General features: G+C 25.2%; 1 protein-coding gene across 5 annotated transcripts in view; it reads left to right on the forward strand.

Moving 5' to 3' along the window:
• LOC142329348 (uncharacterized) overlaps window positions 1-20057 on the forward strand; it is a 60102-nt gene extending 40045 nt beyond the window's left edge. Inside the window, exons 3-5 of one of the 5 annotated variants that reach the window (XR_012757475.1) lie at window positions 10377-10743; window positions 13877-14032; window positions 16390-16545. Coding sequence is in view for 3 of the 5 variants with exons in the window: in XM_075373847.1 (XP_075229962.1) it covers window positions 2178-2261; window positions 10377-10739 (447 nt within the window). In the remaining 2 variants the exon portion in view is untranslated. Of the gene's footprint in view, window positions 1-2058; window positions 2262-10376; window positions 10744-13876; window positions 14033-16389; window positions 16546-19803 lie in introns of those variants that run through there. The other 4 variants (XR_012757476.1, XM_075373847.1, XM_075373845.1 and 1 more) reach the window with 4 other exon arrangements.
• The last annotated feature ends 1058 nt before the right edge of the window (window positions 20058-21115 follow it).

The raw sequence follows: 21115 nt of genomic DNA on the forward strand, positions 1-21115 counted from the left end.
TTACTTTGAATTTGACTATTTGTAAAACTGACCCAAAAATACAGAAACAGAAAAAATGGTTAAATCAATTTGAAATGACTGGATTTGTACGGAAGCCAAAATAAACAGTGGTTCACACAGATGAAAAAAGATCTCATGATTGCAGGGATAAATTCAGATATAAAGAAAGAGATACATTTAGGAAGAAGATCCAAGTTTGTGAAGGTTTTCAAAAAGGAACCAGAGAGTGTAACAGTTAAACATAGTCCTAGAGGAGATGGTGATGAGAGAAAAAAATGACTAGATTTGATTAACTGGATTTGGATTAATTTTTGTGAAAAGATCAGCAATCTAACCATTAATTATAATTGGTCTCTATTGACTGCAGACATTTTGAAATACACTTGCTTGTGTACATCTTTTACGGATAAACATGTAGGACTGTATACAAATAACCGTGAAGATAATAGCAACCAATAATTTCCTAAAACAAGAAAAGATGAAAATAATTTTTAAAAATTATTTACTTATTAACATATCTCCATCAATAGATTCTAACAAAATAATGCTATAAAAAATCCACCTTGAAATAAAAATATGAAGTAATTTATAAGAGGACATGTTATCACTTTCACTTAATAAGAGTAAATATTTGTAAATATTAAATTTGCAAATTTAATTTATTTATTCATTTTATTAAACATTTATTTAATTTAATTAATTTGAAAATTTGTTAAATATTTGTAAATATTTCTGTCAATTGGAACCTCTTATATTAGAGAAATAATTATCTCAAATAATATTACCTGATATAAATATCTTTCAAAAATATTTTCAAGTATAGCAATTTTTCTTGTGTTTTATATATACTCATATAAACTTTTATTTATTAAGAAAGATTAGTATTATCTAATAAATCTTTAGGAAATAAACATCTTAGACAGAAGTTGGATTTCTTGTACAGCTTGTGAATAAGAAACACTTTTGAACAGATATGTAGGTAGTCCTATCAAGCTACATTAATACCAGGCACATAGTAACTCAAAAAAGAACACAAATGGGTATCTAGCACAAAAAACACACAAAATCTTCAGGATGAAAGGATAAAAATTGAGGGAAAAGTAGCTGTAGTAGTTTATGGATGATGGGGGTATAAATTGGTAAACAGATGATCAAACCATAAAATGAGATGAACAACCTACTCCTCAGGCCTCTATCGGATAATTTATATGTATCTCCCCTACAATTACTTAGTAGGGGTTGTATAAATGTCATAATAACATTACTACACAGGATGAAAACAACACATTAGTATAATTTTCAGTTGACACAGTTCAAATATATGCTAGTAAGTATGTAGTGTTACAGATACAATATAGCTTCTAAAGGTAAGGCTCATACATGTTTAAGGTAAACTGGTTTACTGTGGTATAAATGTATATAGATATGATTAGAAAATACATTGTAAAAAAAAAATACCATTTTCAATTAACTCTCTATACTGATCATAATTTAGAAGATCAAATACTGTTATTTCATAAGTCTTTTAATTCAGTGGTTCATAATATGTACCATGAATAGTTTTTAGTGGTTTTTTTCAACAATTTTTAAATTGTAAAAGAATAACAAAAATATAAAAGAGCAACTCTGGATCAAATTTATTTAAAAAAACTAACAAAAAAGTATACAAATTTAAATAATTTCAATAGAAGTAAAAATATAAAATTATAGTGAATTTCTATGTATAAACTTTAATTTAAAAATAAATAAAAATATTTTATGTTGTCATTGTGATATTTTTTAATAAAAGAAAGACTGTAAACATATCACATCTATAGTAGTATTACTACTATGTTCTAACAGTATATATAAAAAAATAATTCTATTTATAGATAAAGGTAGATTGTTGTTTACTGATATCACAGGCAACTGTTTAAAGTGATTAAGACAGATAAGAAGTGTGACTAGAAAAAGAAATGACTTAAATGTCGCCAGCTAGAGTATTGTGCCAGGTTTATTTATGTTCGGAATGAAACATCCGTAGGTGAGAACATAGTTGTAGAATAAAGTGAGTAGGGGAGATGCTATATGAAATGTAGGGGGATAATATGAAATGTTTGAATATCTTCTCAGTGCATCTGCAGTACTGTAAAGATATTCGACAAAACAATACTGCATAAACATTTTAATTTTGAAATATGATTCCATTGAATTATGTGTTCACTATCAGGTATGAATATAGAAGAATACCAATATCTCGACTTTTAAGTTCATACGAAATTGTAAGTAGTGTTATGATAATGTAAAATAATTTTTAATAACATTTACCTAATTCTTTAAGAGAACTTTATTTTCTTATAATGTAAATTAAATTACTTCAACATTTAGTAATTATTAAATAAATGTATAATAATGTTTACTACATATAAAATTATTTTAAGAAAAAAACTTATTTTAATAAAAGTTTTCTGTTATTTGTACTATACACATTACATATATAATAAAATGATTTTATTTATGCCCAGTTTTAGGTTTTAATAAAATATTTTAACTGACAGTTTTGGCCCTGACATTATTAAAAAAATACTTTCATGAAAGGAGATTGTTCATTTTTCTTTTTTTAATAGCCATTGAATTTAAATACCCAAGGTATTTTCTGTTATTAGTTTACTTGTTAATGGTTTGTTTATAAAAGGTTCAGTTCAATTTCTGGTTAAATTGTCTATTCATCTGACACATCGTCATTATTATTCTATTCTAAATTTTTAACCAATTCTACGGAAATTTGAGAATTTCTTTTAATGTAATAAATTATAATAAACTAAAGAAATTAATTTTATAATCATAAACATTTAAGAAAAAAAATGATTTTCAAAATTTATTCTGCATTATAAGTTCAAAAGATCATTAATTTAATGGATTTTAATTAAGATTAAATGTAAATAAAACGCTGCAATTCATTTTTCAGGTAAAAATACCATAGTTAATTATGTGGATAGTGGTATTCCCATTAATAATAATAATAGCAGTATTTCTGATACACTAACCAAGGATTTTCCATAATTTCTTAGATCCTTCCAGGCAAGTGCAAAAACAATACCGTTTTGTTTTCTGTGAAATAGCATTAATAAAATTAAAAAAAAAACTAACTGATACGGTCTGTGTAATTTATAATTACTTTCAGATCTGAATAATCAGTCTTTTTAATAATTAAAAACAAAATACAAATTTTTTTAAAGTTAAATTAACGTTACTTATTTACATAAAGTAAAGATAAGGTTTGTAGTTTCTAAAGAATTTCATCAAGGATTTTTAGTAATCCCAAGTAAGCAAGTAAGTAACATGAAAAATTAGATATATGAACTAAGAATTAAACGTGATAAGTGTAATACATCAATTTTTTGACCAATTAGTTGCAGAGGCTGGTAATATGCTTTTTTAACAATTGCAATGATTAACCAACTATTTATTTTAGAGTAAAAAACTATTTTATTTTATAAACTAATTGTTTTGCTACACCTATCACAGTATATCATTTTAGGTACACAAGATGGATCTGGTTGTTTGTAATAAAATCATATTTTCTTCAGGGGATATTAATTGCTAAATGAAACAAGAATATGGTTAAGGAAGATACACACCTAAAATAAATTAAAAATTATCTAAACAACATATATATTATTAAAATAATATAATATTTAAATCTATTTAAATAAGAATAATTTTGTTGACTTTTCAATTTATTTCATTTTTATATAATATAAAATACTCCTAAAAAATATATATTTATAAAATTTAAAAAATTATTTTAAAATAAAAAAATTATTTTTGAAAATTTAATTTAATTCTTTTTAATGGGGTAAAAAATGTAATGATTTTTAATAAATAATAAATAAATTAAAAAATGTATTAAATATTATTTTTATTATTATAATAGAAATAATAATATATTATTTTTAATGTATTGAAACAATGTCAAAAATATTATAATTACTTCATCACAATATTTATTCATAATTATTGTATTGGCATCTCATAGTAATTTTTTGTACATTTGGCTTCTAACCAATAATCATAAGCCAGCTACAGATGTAATTTCAAAGAAAATAGGTATTGGCAAGATGTATTGCATATTTATGTATTATTATTATTATTTGTGTGTGTGTGTGTGTGCGTATACGAGTGTATAAGTAGTATACATTTGAACCACCCACCCTTACCAAACATAACTTGCCAATTATTAGGCAAAATCTCCTAGTGTAGTTTAATATAAACCAGTTTTGTCTTTAGCTGTTATTATAATCTCTTTGGATGGTAGAAAAAACTGGTAACTTCCCATCTCATGTGTCTTCTTTTATAACAATTAATTCATCTGCACTGCATTTCTTTTATCATTAATGTAGATCACTGAATTCACTTTACAATAAACCATATTCTCAATTAATATATCCAACATGTCATACAGACTTAAGATCTTAAGTTGCATTAACTGCAGTGAAAAGAGCAACAAATCATTAATAAATTGAGGATTCTCAATAAAAAATCATCCTTCATAGTATTAGGCCTATATCTCTCACATCTAACTAATAATATTGTATAGGATTTATGAAAGTTGGAGGTGTATGAACAAATATCATATTAACTTACCAAGTAGTATGTACACTTGTATGTTCTATAACATACAAATTTTTACATGGATTTGAATACTAGATATACCAGATCATGGATACCAGTCTTCTTTGGTGGTTGGGTTTCAATTAACCACACATCTCAGGAATGTGTCGACCTGAAGCTGTACAAGACATTCATTCATATCATCCTCTGAAGTAATACCTTACAGTGGTTTCAGAAGCTAAACAGAAAAAAAACACGTACAAGTTTGATTAATGTTTAACTTTTTACTGAGTCCACAAACTGTTAAAGATCATTTTGATTACAGTTTGTGATTTACCATATTTCTATCTCATAAAAAGTAAAAATATTCTTGTTATATTAATCATAGCAATCTACTATTAGAAGTTTTCTCTGCAAATTTTATTTAAAATTTCTAAACTATGGTCAAATTTTATACTAAAAAAAAAAAAACCTTGACAATGTAAGTAGAATGTATGCTGATTAACAGTATGATTATATTTGATGCAGGGAAAAATCTGTCTTTACCACGTAATAAAAAATTCATTCTCTTATATACCATGAATTAAAAAGCATGAATATGCTGAAACAGAAACCATACCTAATCAAAGCACACAATATTTAATTATTAATTACATAAAGGAAACTCTGTAATAATGATGTACTATTACTAAAAGAAATTAAACAATAAAAATTATCTAAAACTAGAAACTTATATTCATATGAAATTAAGAAAAAAAATAGTTAATAATATAAACACTAGCTAAAATATGCTCTATACCGTCCTCAGTATAAATATAATAATATTTTAAATCTATAATTATACCATTCTAATTATATTGCAGTCTCAGTATACTAACTAGTCATATATATAGACAGAATCTCCTCTTTATTGAAAACACTTGGCAGCAGATGCTACATGAAAAACACTAAAGAACTTTAATAACAAAATTAAGTGAACACATTCTACATAATTGAACTATTGCATCCTGAAAAAAATGTTCAATATTAACTTTATAAGAAACTATCATTAAACTGCTTACATAAAATAGACAGAAAGCATGTAACACTAAAATACATAAACAAAGATGCATAAGTAATTGCTAATATTTTCTGCCATAGAAATACTTTGTTATATTTAAAAAGTTGAACAAAATCATAAACTTGTTAAAAAAAATTATTATTTACGAATCCTGCATTTTTTTTATTTTGAATCCAATTTTACTTTAACAAAATTGTGACCTTGTAAATTATTTTTGGTAATATATGATAAAGTGCTTCCAAAATTGTATTGGATTTGGAATTTTTAAGAAAAAAAAAACGCTAGAGCCACTAAATCTAATAAACGTGTTTTTCATTGGTAGAACTAATACAATACACCATAGAAAAAAATGAAGATATATAGATTTTTTTTAAATGTTTTCACCAAGATTATATCATGCTGTACTTCCAATGTTTCTATCATCTGAAAATTATGTTTTATTGAGTAGGAGGTATGACATAAAAAGTAACTTAGCAAAATGTGCTAATAACATTAAAAAACAATTAAAAAATCAATACTGTTAGTAACACTGATATCAATAGAACAAACACAGAAACATAAATTATTAAGAGACAAATATAGCTTTAAAGAATAATTTGATTTATTCCTAGACTTTTAGAGTAATTCAGCTCAATTTTGCTTGATTATACCTCAGATCTAGTTTAGTTTTTATAAAACCCCTAGGTGGAAAATTTGAGGGCTGTAACATGTTGCTAGAGTACCAGTTACATTTGTCATGTATGAGCATTAACAGTGAGAAGTCCTACTCTCCCCTTCATTTTCATGCTGCGCAGCAGGTGTATCTTTTGTTCATCTTCTTCATTTAATTTTAATATCATAGTGAGTAATTCTAATGATTAATTTTTAGTGTTAGAAGGATTAAATTCATATCAGATCTGCCAATACCACACTGTTTGAATATAAAATATACAAATAATTTTATCAGTGACTGACAAATAATGTAAGAAAACATGAAAGTTTACAAGATACGGATGTCTTGTAATGTACCAGGAGAGATGCAGACATCAGACTTATAATGCACAAAAATTACATGCATTAAAAAAATACAGCAGCCAATGAGATTACTAATTTACTAAGTTACTAATCACAAGTACTAGAAATTCAATGATGAAGCAGCTACCCTATCAACTAGTTGAAAGTGCCAGCAGCATATTATATACAGAACCAAGAGATTGACTGACATAATTTTCATTGAACTAATCCAAGAAAAAAAATCTGATGTGGACACTTCCTTGTACGACTACTAAATTACATATGCATATTTTTTAAAAATGGAAAGAACATAAAATTTTATTTCATTAATAACTTAATGGATTCTAATTTATCGTAAATTTTTTTTTACAATCAGAGGTAAATGATTATTAACAAACCAAACATGAACTTTATTTATACAATTAACATTATTATAATTGGTATACATTAACTGTAAATAATTAACTTTTAACATCATTTTGTGTATATGTTAATGATGAATTAAATAGGACGATGAAGTGCATCGAACGAGTACTGCAATAGAACATTACTCGACAAGAATCTATTCAGAACTGAATAATTATTCTGTACATTTGGTATAGAATGCAGCTGCAATTCATTCCATTATATGGTAGATTTCTAAATTTTAAGTGATGCAAACGTGGCTTCTGGAATGCAATGTGTCAGGATTTTACTGTAACATAATTCTCCCATCCCCAAATAAAACACCATGGGGTTGATTATCAGGCACAGATGTGTTTTCCTATAAATATTTCAATATACAATACAATAGTAACAATTATAATTAATGTACTATATAATATTATTACCCAAATCATTATATTACCTGTAACCACATTATACTTCCTGCCCAACAATAAATTGTTTAAGTTTATTTTTTTTTAATTCTAACATTTTAAGGTCTATTGATAATTCAGAGTGTTGCACTTCATCCATATTCAATTCAATTACATCAATAAATTTAGGATACCCATGACTATTAATCATATACTGTAGTGGGCTATCCTTATATTGATTATTATTTGAATTTATTAAATATATCCCTTGTACCACTTTAGTTACACTTTCTTTTTCATTTGCAATCATTACTCTTTCTTTACAAAAATAATACAATTCTAAATTATAATTTTGAATTAATATTAAATAATCAGACGTTTCAACAAATCTATTACATACACAAATCAGACATTTCAACAAATCTATTACATATACGCATATGTAATAATGCCTATTAAATTATATATACACATTTTTAAAAGTACATAAAAATTTATTTCACTAATGACTTCTGATTGTTTTTTTATTATTTTTTTTATTGTTATTATTGAATAATTATTTATTACAAATGTATTTTATAATCAAGGGTTAATAATTAATAATAAATCAATATATTTAATAAAAAAAAAAATTTTTTTTAAATAAAAAAATAAAAAAGGAGATGAAGTCTGATTTGAACCAATGTGCCTTCCCCTTATAGATCCAAAAATTTCATTAATTAAAATTTCATTTGGCTATAACTCTGGAATCAAGGAAAATAGTACCATTTATAATACATCGTTGAAAAGCTCTCAATGAGGGCTTGTTACTGAAGTTAAGAAAAAGTCCAAAATCCAACTTATTTTTGGATTTTGGGCTTTTTTGGACATTTTTGGTTCAGTTGATTGCAATCAAAAGGGGAGGTGCACAACTAGGTAATACAGCAGTCCTGAATCCAAAATTTGAACATACTACGGCTAATAGTTTTTGAGTTATATGAGAAACATTCATATAAACATACATGTATATATGTATAGACGTCACGCCGAAATTAGTCAAAATGGATTCAGGGATGGTCAAAATGGGTATTTCCATTGAAATCTGAAAACCAAAATTTTTCGCGATCACAATACTTCCTTTACTTCGTACAAGGATGTAAAAGGATGAAGTATAAGAAAGAGAGTTGAGTATTATAGGAAGGGATCAGAAGGACAGTGGGGGAAATCCATAAAGAGGCTATCTCTGATCAGACTTGTTTAAATTCTTGTCCAGGATTAAAAAGAGAACATGATTTACAAAATAAAAAAATAAACAGGGTGATATTCAAAGAAAATTCAAATTTATTTAGATCCTGATCAGGACCAAACAACCTGTACTTTTATAAAGATCGTGTTCAGTAATTTGGTGATCTTGAAAGAGGACACTATAATTTTTATATAACTGCTAATAAAAATTAAGCCTGCCCACGTTGATATTTATTAATGCCATTAACAATTTTTCAGAGGTTTTATTTTACTCTTTTTATGTGCTTGTAAATTTGAAAATTCCTGTTTTTGGAGTTCTTATTTTAAAAGTCTTAATTTGCTTGAATATAACTCACAAAATTCATAATCAGACAACTTAAAATTTAAAAATATTATTCATTATGGTGCTTTAAACAAATCTGACTAATATAAAAATTAACTTTATATTTTTAAAACTTTTCATTAAGATTTGATCACTGTAACTACAACTTTAGAAATACAGTACACATTCTCTTGGATTTGTTGTTGTTGTTCTTCTTCTTTTTAATTTTTCTTTGTCCAATATTCTCTCATTCTTTGAGCTTGATGTTTTCTTCTTTCTTTTGACCATGTTGACCACATCTTTTTCCTTTCTTTTTCTTGAAAACCCTGTATTGATTCAATTTTCTCTTTATAAACTTTTCTGTCTGATATTTCATTTTCTAAGTTGTTTTTATTTTTTAGATTGATATTAACTTCTTTCATCCAATTAATTACAGTTTTCCTATTATAAATATAATTAAACATTTGTTTTGTAAAACCATTCTAGAAAAGTGGTTCAAAGAAAATAATCTTTGTTTTATGATTGTTATTATTACTCGACATTTTCTGTGAGTTGGTAAATTTCTTTGTTATGTCTCCATCTATAATTGCAGTTTTCATAAACTGAGCCTAGAATTTTCTAAATTATTCTTCTTTCTATTTTTTAACTCTTCCATTTTTAAATCTAAGTTTAGGAATTCAAAGACATAAAGACATTCTGGTTTTATAACTGTACTGTAGTGTCAACTTATTAATTCTTTGTTATTATTTTCTTGGCTTTGTTATTAATTATTAGAAAAGATATAAGAAAAAGCGGAATTTTTTATTATAACCTTTTAAACTTTTTTTTTTAAATTATTTATAAAAAAACACCTATAATGGTGGTACTGTAATGACAGGGTTGTCATGGCATAAAAAGAGAGCAATTTTTCAGATTCCTATTGAACAGGAAACATTTTATATCTTGAAAACTCTATTTTATATCTGTTTTTTTTCTGTTTTCAGGAAGACAAGTCAATCATAACCACAATGGTTTGTCCTCACGATCTATATTCCTGTCAATAATTATTTATCCTATTTTTTAACATTTTATTCTGAGTATTAAACATCTGCGGAACTTTTCTGGTGTTACTTTCACCAGCAGTTTTAGTATCCATTTGTACACTTTAATGTTTTGGGTTACAATTCCTGTTAGACTCATAATTATCTTAAAGTTTTCTGTTTCCACTTGAAAAAATCCTATTCTCTAACCATTCAGTGACCTCTTATTTGTGTGTGTTACCTGAAGTGCTTCCTTTAAAAAAAAAATGTAAAGAAATTTTTTTGTGAAAATAATGCATTTTATTATTTTAAATCTTTAATGTTATTTTTTAAGATGTTAATGTAAGTATTTATCATTTCTTTTTCAGGAATTAAGCGAAGCAGAACAAAGAAAGAAGCATTTATACAGGCACTGGATAAGACCTAGATTCCTCCAATATAATTATATTTATAATTATAGGAAGAACTACTATGACGATGTAATTGATTACTTAGATAAACGAAACAAAGGCTATTTTATTGATACACCACGTGCTCAGACATGGGCTGAACGAGCACTTCGTACATACACTCATGAAATAGACAGACTTCGTCCAATTTTTATACCTTCTTATCATGTCAATATTCACCGAGCAGATGAATCAGCATTACGAAAAACATATGTTAATACTTTTCATGCAGAACACTCTCATAACTTCTACCATAGGAAATACAAATCTGTCCTCTACTAAACAGGTAATTATGAATGCATAGGATAAATTATAACAATTTTCAAAATCATGGTGCATTTTAATAAAAATTTTAATTACTGATTGAGTAGTAAATAGTTTCTCTAAGTTATGTTAAAAATAAAAATAACAAAAAATTAATTTGTAATAATAAAATATATAAACTAAAAAACAAATTAAACGTAAATAATTGTGTAGTGATAAAATGTGATAAAACAATAACTCCCGTTATTATTTCAATTGATGAATACATTGATTTAATACACAAATATGTAAATGAAAATGGTTTTAAAAATTAACAACCCAACCAATAAATTTTTAAGAATTATGAAAGACTTCATAGTTAAATACAAAGAAATATTTAATTACAAAAATAAATTAAAATATCACAGCAGATTATATCCATACAAACCTTACGCCCCAAAACTCACACACAGTTCTCTCAAAATTACATGAAGAAGTTATCCATATGAGACCATTAATCAATTTCAAAACAGCCCCAAGTTAAATAATTATCAAAATTATTGATAAAGTAATTATATCAAAGATAAATTTCGAATAAATATTATATAAAAAATGGGTACGAATTGATTAATAAATTAAAAGTTAATAATAAAATTAAAATGATTAGCTTCGATATAACTAATATGAACCCAAATATACTCATTGATTATAGAATCTCAATAATAGAAAAAAATTTAATAAAAATAGGTGAAGATCAAATATTTATAAATAATATTATAACAATAATTAGAAATATACGTAAGCACAATTATGTTGAATTTAATGGAACTTGTTTTCTTGTTATAAGAAAATTTATTACCCATGAGATTTCTTTTATCTGCTGTAATGTCGGAAATTTATCTGCAGGAGGTTGAGAGTAGAGTAGTCTATGGCATAAATCACATACATAAAATTTTATTATGGGTCAGATAAGTAGATAATGTTTCAGTTATATATGAACCAGTTATAAATAATGAATATTAAGTAATTTAAATAAACTAAATACATATCATAAAACATTAAAATTTACATATGAATGGAGCATAATAGAAAAATAAATTATTTAGACGTAAATATTAAAGTAAACAAAAACAATCAATTAATAATTGAAGTATATAAAAAACTACCTCAAATGAAATCATTATAAACTAGAATTCTAATCATCCTTGGTCACAAAAAATTAATAATATTTTTAAAAACATGATAAATAGAGCAATAAAATACATAAACAATAAACAGGAATTGTATAATGAAATAAATAACATAAAAAATGGATATCATATGTCATTGATTGATAATATATATAAGAAATATAATCCAGAATTTTTCAATAACACAAACATTATTGCATTCATACCCTCAAATAAAAATAAAAATAGTGAAAATATCTATATAAAATACTACTATACAAATAAAATTAAAGAAAACTTGATTGACACTTATAATGATAAAAAATATATACCTGCTTATAAACCTGATATAATAAAACATTTAAAATATTATAATGAAAAAGTAAAAAATAATTATAATTCTTTCGGTATTTATAAAATAAAATGCAGCAATTGTGAAAAAACATATATTTGTAAAATGAATAGGTCCTTTAAAGATAGATTTAATGAACATTTTAGTTCATTTAAAAATAAAAATAAAAATTTGTCAAATGTAGCTGATCATTCAATAAATAATAATCATAATATAAATTCAGCCTTATAAATCTGCAAACAGAATTTGATGGGGACATTCTTATTAAAATTATTTAAGTTGGCATACAAAGATAATATATTGATAAATTAAGAGTTATTGCAATAACTTTTCATTCTCTTGGCTGAACAAATATTTGTTCTGAATTTTTTAAAGGTTTTTAAACTTTTTTTATTAATAAACAATTTTTACAAAACAAGTAAAAGGCTATAATTTAATGTGTAAATGTAAAATAAATAAGAATTATTAAAAAAAAATACATCACTGAAGATGGACTTAGGCCTGAAGACATTTTGAACATAAAAAAGTAAAGGTAAGAATGTTCCCTAATTCTATATATATATATATTAATCTAAATAAATTAATATATATATATGTAGAGAGAGAGAGAGAGAGAGAGAGAGAGAGAGAGAGAGAGAGAGAGAAATACACAAAATTTAATTGGTTATCAGTATTAATTAATGACTCTCCAAGTACAGCAGTAATAGAACAGAACACATACTGAGAAGTGCATTTTGATCCTTAGATTATATTCTATATTGACTTTTCAAACTGTTATTATTTCATGTTGAAAGTTAAAATTGAGCTTTACAAAGTTTTTATTAATTATTAATGCAGTAATTTAAAAAAATTAAAAAAAAACATTAGTATCAGATTATGGACTTAGAATGTAAAAAAAAAATTATGTTAATGGTTGTAAACATAGAAAATAAGGGATGACTAGGTAAACAATGAAGTATGTGTCCAGCATAATGCCAGAGTTACAACATTCATCGGTTATTTGGAGAGGGAGGAATTTGGTAGTGTGGTTTTTAAAAATGAACATTACAGCTGGTAGGCTTATTGGGCAGTCATTATACAAGAAACAGAGTCGCTGATTCAATGCACAAGTGTGCCTTCTATCAGTTAGCAAATATCTATTGGCTCTTCATGTACTTAGTGTATGCTACAGTTAACTAGCACTAGGGAAGAAGGAATCAAGTATAAAGAAAATAAGTAATTAGAGGAAAAGGTTGGTCTACAATCAGGATAGATCAGGGAAGTTTACCTCTTGCTCAGAACCAAATTTAGGGCATAAGTAAATTATTATAAAAGCCTTTTTTTAGGAATAACAGTGTAAAATAATGTAAGGGTATTAGGAAGAAATTTATACTGGATGTTATTATTAAAAAAACAAAAAAAAGAACAGCTGTAGACCTAAAAAGTTAAAAAACTTTAACATTGGTAGCTGGAATGTCCTAAAAATTGAAAAGGAATCATTTTACAATCACAAATATTGAACAAAATAATTCAAAAGATTAGAATAGGGAAACATTTTGTAACTTGCTTGAAATTAATTACTATATAAGTATTGTTGAATAGCATAAAAAAAATTAAAATTACTGAATAATAATTCACTCACTTTCAAAATAATGGAATGTTTTTTTTTTTCAAAGGACAGACTTAAACACATGACACAGGTTAATGGCACACTTGACACACATGACACACTTTAGACAACATAAAATATTAAACAAAATCAAAACTAATGAAGTAATAAAAATACTTAACACTAATATACATCAATGATTATTCATTAAAAATATTCTCAGGTAAGAAGGTTACTGTAATCACATTAAATAAGAAATAAAATACACGAGATCATTCAGAATAGACAGACTAGAAATAGTGTCAGAACAATACAAGCAACACACAAAACAGAAAGAAATTTTATAAATTATCTTAAAGAAATAGGAATTCATATAATGACATTAATCATGCATATTATAGATTTAGTACTATAAAAACAAAACAGATAATCAATATTAAATTTATAAATATCAAAATTTTATAAAAACAACGTATTAAAACTTAACACAACAAAGACTGATTGCATTTTTCTATTAAATATGAAACATTTCTTACTCTTTCTAAAACGGTTCCATAAACAACAGCACAACCAGTGACTACATAAAAGAGTTGCTGCTAATTTTTTCTAAAGTTTTTTCAGAAGAAAAGACCTCATTATTTTAAAAATCAGTTGTTTAATATTTAATAATTTTAAAAACATAAATATATTGGTTCTTGCAAAAATTTAAGTATTTCAACTTCTTAAAGGTGTGATGCTATGAATTTTTATGATCTCAGAGACAAAAATTAGACTTAAAGATAGAGTGAATGTAAAAAAGAAGCTTAGCGACTGAAAACAGGTTAGAAATGGTGGTTGACATCAGAAGTGGAGAGATACCACAAATTCAGTTTGCAGCAGTAATTGCTTTATGATGGAAACATTTCCTTCACTATTCTTTTCATCTTCATCTTCCTAGAAGATAACAGTTTTAATTTTAAATCTGATAGATAATAATTGTGTTGTTCTTACTAATAGCATTATGTGATGTTCTGGTTAATAGCAAAATTTTTCAATTTCATAAACATAAAAAAAACCCAGTAAGCTGTAACTGTGTCATGAAGACACAAAGACACAGATACAAATGCCAGAAGATTAAAATAAAGCATGTCCTTACTTTGCTTAATCAACAATTTAGTTACTTTGCAAAAGACCATATCATACATGGCACAAATAGAGTAAAGGATTATAAAAGTTAAATAATATTTAAAAGTTTCTAATGCCATATCAATTAAAAGAGTAATTGAATAAATAATACATAATATTGCATTACGTAGATCACATCAGGAATGGGTAGATATGCTGCTCCATGAACAAAAAAAAGACTGCTTCAAAATTTGCTTGTTTGGATCAAGAGAAATAATGGTAAAACTTGAATCAAAGCAGTATTACAAAATACACAATTATAAAATAACAAAATAGGTGAGATTAAAGTCCACATTAATTATTTAAAATATCAACATCTGAAATAACATTAATAATTGAAGGAATATACTAATACATAACTATAAAATAAATCACATTTCAGAAGATGTTAATGGAAATTACTTCAGCAGATGTTGAATGGAGGTATAGAAAACTCAGTCTTTAAAAAATCGAATTAGTATTATTTAAAAATTTGTTAAATGAATAAAACTGTTTCTATAAAAAGAAACCTTGTAATTGTATTTTAAATTAATTAGTGAGAAACTTTTTTTAAAGTTTGTTCCTGTAAGCCAAAGTAAAGTGATGAGTTATGTGAAAATAGTTTTGTTTTCAGGTTTATTAGATGTAGTAATTGATTTTTTTCTTTTTTTTAAGAATAAGTGACTATTTTTTTTGGCAAAATTTCTCTTACAATATTATGTTAGTTAACTAATTCTGTATCTGGTAGTTGCAGTAGCAGTGAAAGTAAATTATATATTGGTTGTATGAATTATTTTTGAGTTTTACTTTCTTCTCATATGCTTCTCTCAAGTCTCTAGGAGTTGCAAACACAATAAAAAAGACATTTCTATAATTTTATAATGTTTGTAACCAATAATTTAAAAATTTTAAGAATTATGTTAAACAAATTTCTTGTGTTTTACACTATTTTATGTAAAAAAGAAAAATAATTAAAAAACTGGATATTTCATGTAATTTATGCAAGTGTCACTGACACATTTCCAAAATTGGTTTATGTTTTTATTTTTATTTTTTTTAAATAATAATATATCACAGTTATTTTAGGTTCTTATAACCCCAAAATTAAAAATATTTAAATAATTATTAATAATACTCCTTACAATTTAAAAAAAAATGTAAACATTCTTTAAGCGCTCAAGTTTTAAATAAATTTTTAAGGAAAATAATTTAATAAATAAATATATTTGATGATTACCATATTTTGAACACTTTATTATAGTGTTTCCCTACGCCTAATATTTGTCAAGAATATAAAAATTATCAGCAGATTAATTAAATAAATTTTCAGTAAAATTGTTAAAAAAGTGTAAAATTTGTTTTGAATGCTTAATTAGATTTTAAATTAATCATATTTTTCCTCTTAAATAGATTTTTATCTAGATTTTTTTTTTACAGGATCTGGCAGAGTTTGGGTTAAAATCAGGGAAATCATCATTAAATTAACAAATACTGGTTGTTTTCTATAATAAATAAATTCAAGTAAAATTAATAATCAAATTTAATTTAATTAGACAAAAATTTAATGAGTATTTTTCATTTAGTTCATTTTTTTTTTAAATTATCTAAAGAAAATTTCTTGGGTAAGTTATAAAAATAAAGAAAAAAAATAAAAATGGTAACAAGTTTAAATTTTACAATGTACTGCCACCAATGTTACTCATGTGATATTTATTTGATCTAATGTTACACAATAAAAGATTCTTTCCTTCATAACATTGTTTATATTTTTTTGTTTATACCTTACTCCATTCTGATTCAGTGAAGAGAGCATAAAAAATTGAAATGCTCTGCTTTGTAGTTGAAATTATAATAAAACAAGTTGAACTATCTGATATTTCGGGTTACTAGATTTATTAATTTAATTGATGCAATGCACCCCTAATGTTTAAATTAAAAATGTTTTACCAATTGGGAGCTAGAATAATTTTTTCTTCTGTTTCTCAAGGTATTTGCAAATTGCTTATGTATAGAGTGAGTAAATGCCCCTAATTTATTTTTAATGAAGAGAAAGCAATTTCTACTAAAACATTTCAGTTGTGTAAATTTCTATGTGTTTAAAATAAGTTCACTTTACAGATTTTGTTAAAACAAGATAACTCATTATCTATAATCACATACAAACAGTGGAATTGACACAATTCAAACCCAGTTGGTCTAATGATTAGGCTCGTCATTGTAAATCACCTGATTTCAAAGTTGAGAGTTCTAAGATTCAAATCCTAGTAAAGATTTTTGTATTGATTTGGATAAGCTCATGATACCAATGTTTTTGGTGGTTAGGGTTAATTAACCACACATCTCAGGAGTGGTCAACCTGAGTCTGTACAAGACTACACATTTATTGATACATTTACATGCCAGACTGCATGCAGAGCCTTGGCATTTCTATAGAGTACTGTTGACATCATGTCACCGTGCTTTGTTACTCTGTAACATGTTATAAATAAAATTCAAGATAATAAATATAAATTGAAATAAACAGAGCCACTGAAGTAAAAGTAATTCTTGTTCAGGTTAGGAAGGAAAACAAAAATAAGATAAAAGCAAAGTGGATATTACGATTAATAACTTTTTTAATTGTTGTTATAAATTGATGCAATTCATAGTTAGTGATTACTACAAAAAATTACACTAATAAAGATTTAGCTACAAATATTATGAAAAAATAGAATTTTCAATTAAGTAGCTTTTATTTCAAGGACAGTTCACCTAATTTTGAACATGTAAAAATAAAATTCAACTTTATTTTATATTTCACTAGCATCATTTATCTATCACTTACAGAACAGAATGTAGACAGTGATTAAAAACACTAAACAAGGTGCATAAAGTAATTATTTGTTTAATGCTAATTTATATTATATTTGCTAGTAATACTTTAAACACCTTTATTTTATTGATTACAATCATCAATAATAATAAATAAACCAACAAATAAAATTGTAAAGCAGAGCTCACCATTCGAAAAAATATCTAGAGTTTTATACAATATTTTATCTTGATTTTGATTTAATAAATTATTAATGCACTAATAATAATAAAAAAATGTTAAATGTAAAAAAAAACAAAAAACATCTGATTATATTTACTGATGATAATCAATTTTATAATCTCAGGCCCAGGGCTCAGAATGCAAAATAAGTATAATCAATACATCTCACTTAATATTGTACAAACTAAGATGTTTCCATAAACTATTTTCTGGAATTTATTTTATTTTGAGTTAAATGTTTTCTAAACATTTTTCTAAATGTTATAATAAATCACAATTTTTGTTTCATTACATTTAGAAAATAAAATTATGTTTAAAAACTATTTACAAAAATTTTCTTAAACATTTAAAATTAGATGGCATTTTGATTGTAAAACAATCATCATCATCAGCATGCACTGACGAAGTATCTAAAAGATCTAAAAAGTATTAAAGTATATTCATTTATTAAAAATGATAACTAAAAAAACGAAGGAATTAAATAGTTGGGAAACTTAATTTATCAGTAGTGATGCAGGAACTCCATCGTTGAAAAACTATGAGGTCCAATTTTAAATTGATTAAAATAATTTTGTGTGCGTTTTCAATCATAGAAAACATTAAGACATTATCCCCTTTCTTAAACTTTGTAATGGAGTGGAATATCCTTTGACTCGTTTAAGGTTCATTCTATTTTTTTATCTTTATTAAAATAAAATTTTATCTACTCAACCTATAAAAGAGGTGTGCATTAGGTCATGATGGCCTATCTAAAGTTGGAAGTTCCAGCAATTTTGATGTTCTTAATCTAAATCTACACTTACTATTGAGATTCCCTTGAAAACCAAAGTTATTTGTATTTTTTAACCTAATTGTATAAAATACTTTCATAGTGTTTCAAAAGCTATGAAACACTATGAAGCACTATTTGTTCACCAATTAGCAGTTTTTATTATTATTTATTTATTTATTAATTAATTATTTCATGTACATACTATTTCTTCAATATCTAATGATTGTTTAACAATAAATCCCCATCTAATTTTAAATTTTAAGTAACATTTCTATAAATGGTTTTTGAGTGTAATCTTGTTTTCAATTTCTCTTCTAACAATAATGATAACAGAACTTAGGCAAATGTACAAAAAATTAAAAATATAAAATGAAAACCAGAAAATGGTTTATGGTAATTTACAATAGTTGGAAAAATGTTAGAGAAATTTAAAACTATTATGTTGGCTTTCTTTATTTTAAATTTTGAATCTTGAACATGAGATTATAGTATTACGAGTCATTAGTCATAATCATAATGTGTTAATCAGTATTCAAAATATTATTAAAGCGATAACTCAAGCGTTATGTTGATATCATCTGACAACAGTATGATTCAAGGCAAAAATTCACTGACGTGTGAACCACATATAAGAACTGTATATCTTAATCAGTGAAAATGCTTAAAAAGCTTTTTCAAATGACTTAATGGCCATACTTACTATCATAGATAGATGATTTTGATTTTTAATCAGTGGAAATGAAAAAGAGAGTAAGTAAATTAAAAATTCATACTCCACATAGAAAAAGGATATAAAATTCATATATTTATGTTACATTGGTATTCAATATTCTGTAATCAGAATAGTAAGTAGCAGTAAATAGAAAATAATATACTAGACATGATATACAAAATTCAGTATCTAAAAGTACTTTTGTGCAAGCCCCTTATCCCTTCACCTCACAGAACTTGGATTCCTGCAATTTAATCCATCTTTTACTCCCTTTTTTACTTCTCTGTACGAAGTAAAGGAAGTATTGTAATTGCAAAAATTTTCGGTTTTCAGATTTCAATGGAAATACTCATTTTGACCTGAATCCACTTCGACTAGTTTCGGTGTGAATCTGTATGTATGTACATACGTATGCATATATGTATCTCACGTAACTCAAAAACAGTTAGCCGTAAGATGTTAAAATTTTGTATTTAGGAATGTTGTAATATCTAGGTGTACATCTCCCCTTTTGATTGCAATCAACTGAGCCAAAAATGTGTATACAGTTAGACCTCTAAATAAAGCAGAGTTTCAATTTTGAAACATTTGGATTTTTGACTTTTTCTTAACTGTAGTAATAAGCCCTCATTGAGATATTTTCAATGATTTTGATAAGTGGTACTTATTTTCATTGGTTCCAGAGTTATAGCCAAATGAAATTTTAATTAATGAAATATTTGAATCTAGAAGCACATCGGTTCGAATGAGACTTCATCTCCTTTTTTTTTTTTAGGTTTTTTTTTATTTAAATATATTGAGTTATTAATAATTATCAACCTCTGATTCTAAAAAAGTTTTACAATAAATAATAATTCAATTATAAAAATACAAAAAAAAAATATGAAGAAAATCAAAAGTTATTAGTGAAATAAAATTTTATGTACTTTAATTTTTACAATCAAAAGTTAAAAATTATTAATAAATCAATAAATTTAAAGAAAAAAAAAGTTAAAAAAATATACGTATATGATGTCGGATTCAAACCAATGTGTGCGTGGAGATCTGACACATTCTTACACCATAACATAAAATGCTAAGGTAATTTTTAGCAGCAAAAAATGTGTATATGTAATTTAATAGATATGCAAGGAAGTCATGTGGTATCGACATCAAATTTTTTCAGGATGTTATCATCATACTGCTTAACAGTACTTGCAGGATATTTCTTAAAATCAAAAAAGGCCGATAATTACTTGTTTGGTAGTTCAACAGAAAAATTAATTATTTCTTGTGGCTAGCAAAATTGAAATCGGTGACTGATATGAAGGGAATTTTGTTGCATTTTTAATGAAGATCTCCACATTGAAACAAATTATTTGTTGAGACAAGCATTTGAAAGAAATAATAAGTCTACTGGATAAGAAATATTCAGGCAGGTCATCTCTTGGTAATTAAAATATTGAAAAATTTGAAATTATCTTCAAAGTCCAAGAAAATCTGTGCATAAAAAAGTGCTAGTAAACTTCTTCTATAAAAAGCACCTATTTAAAATGTATTCAAATAATTTTTTTGTTTCGTTGGGTATAAATTCTATTTATTGTATAAGTTATTGTATTAATTCTATTTATTGTATAAGTTATTGTATTAATTCTATTTATTGTTC

The sequence above is a fragment of the Lycorma delicatula genome, chromosome 8, assembly GCF_047948215.1.
Source record: "Lycorma delicatula isolate Av1 chromosome 8, ASM4794821v1, whole genome shotgun sequence".
NCBI lineage: Eukaryota > Metazoa > Arthropoda > Insecta > Hemiptera > Fulgoridae > Lycorma > Lycorma delicatula.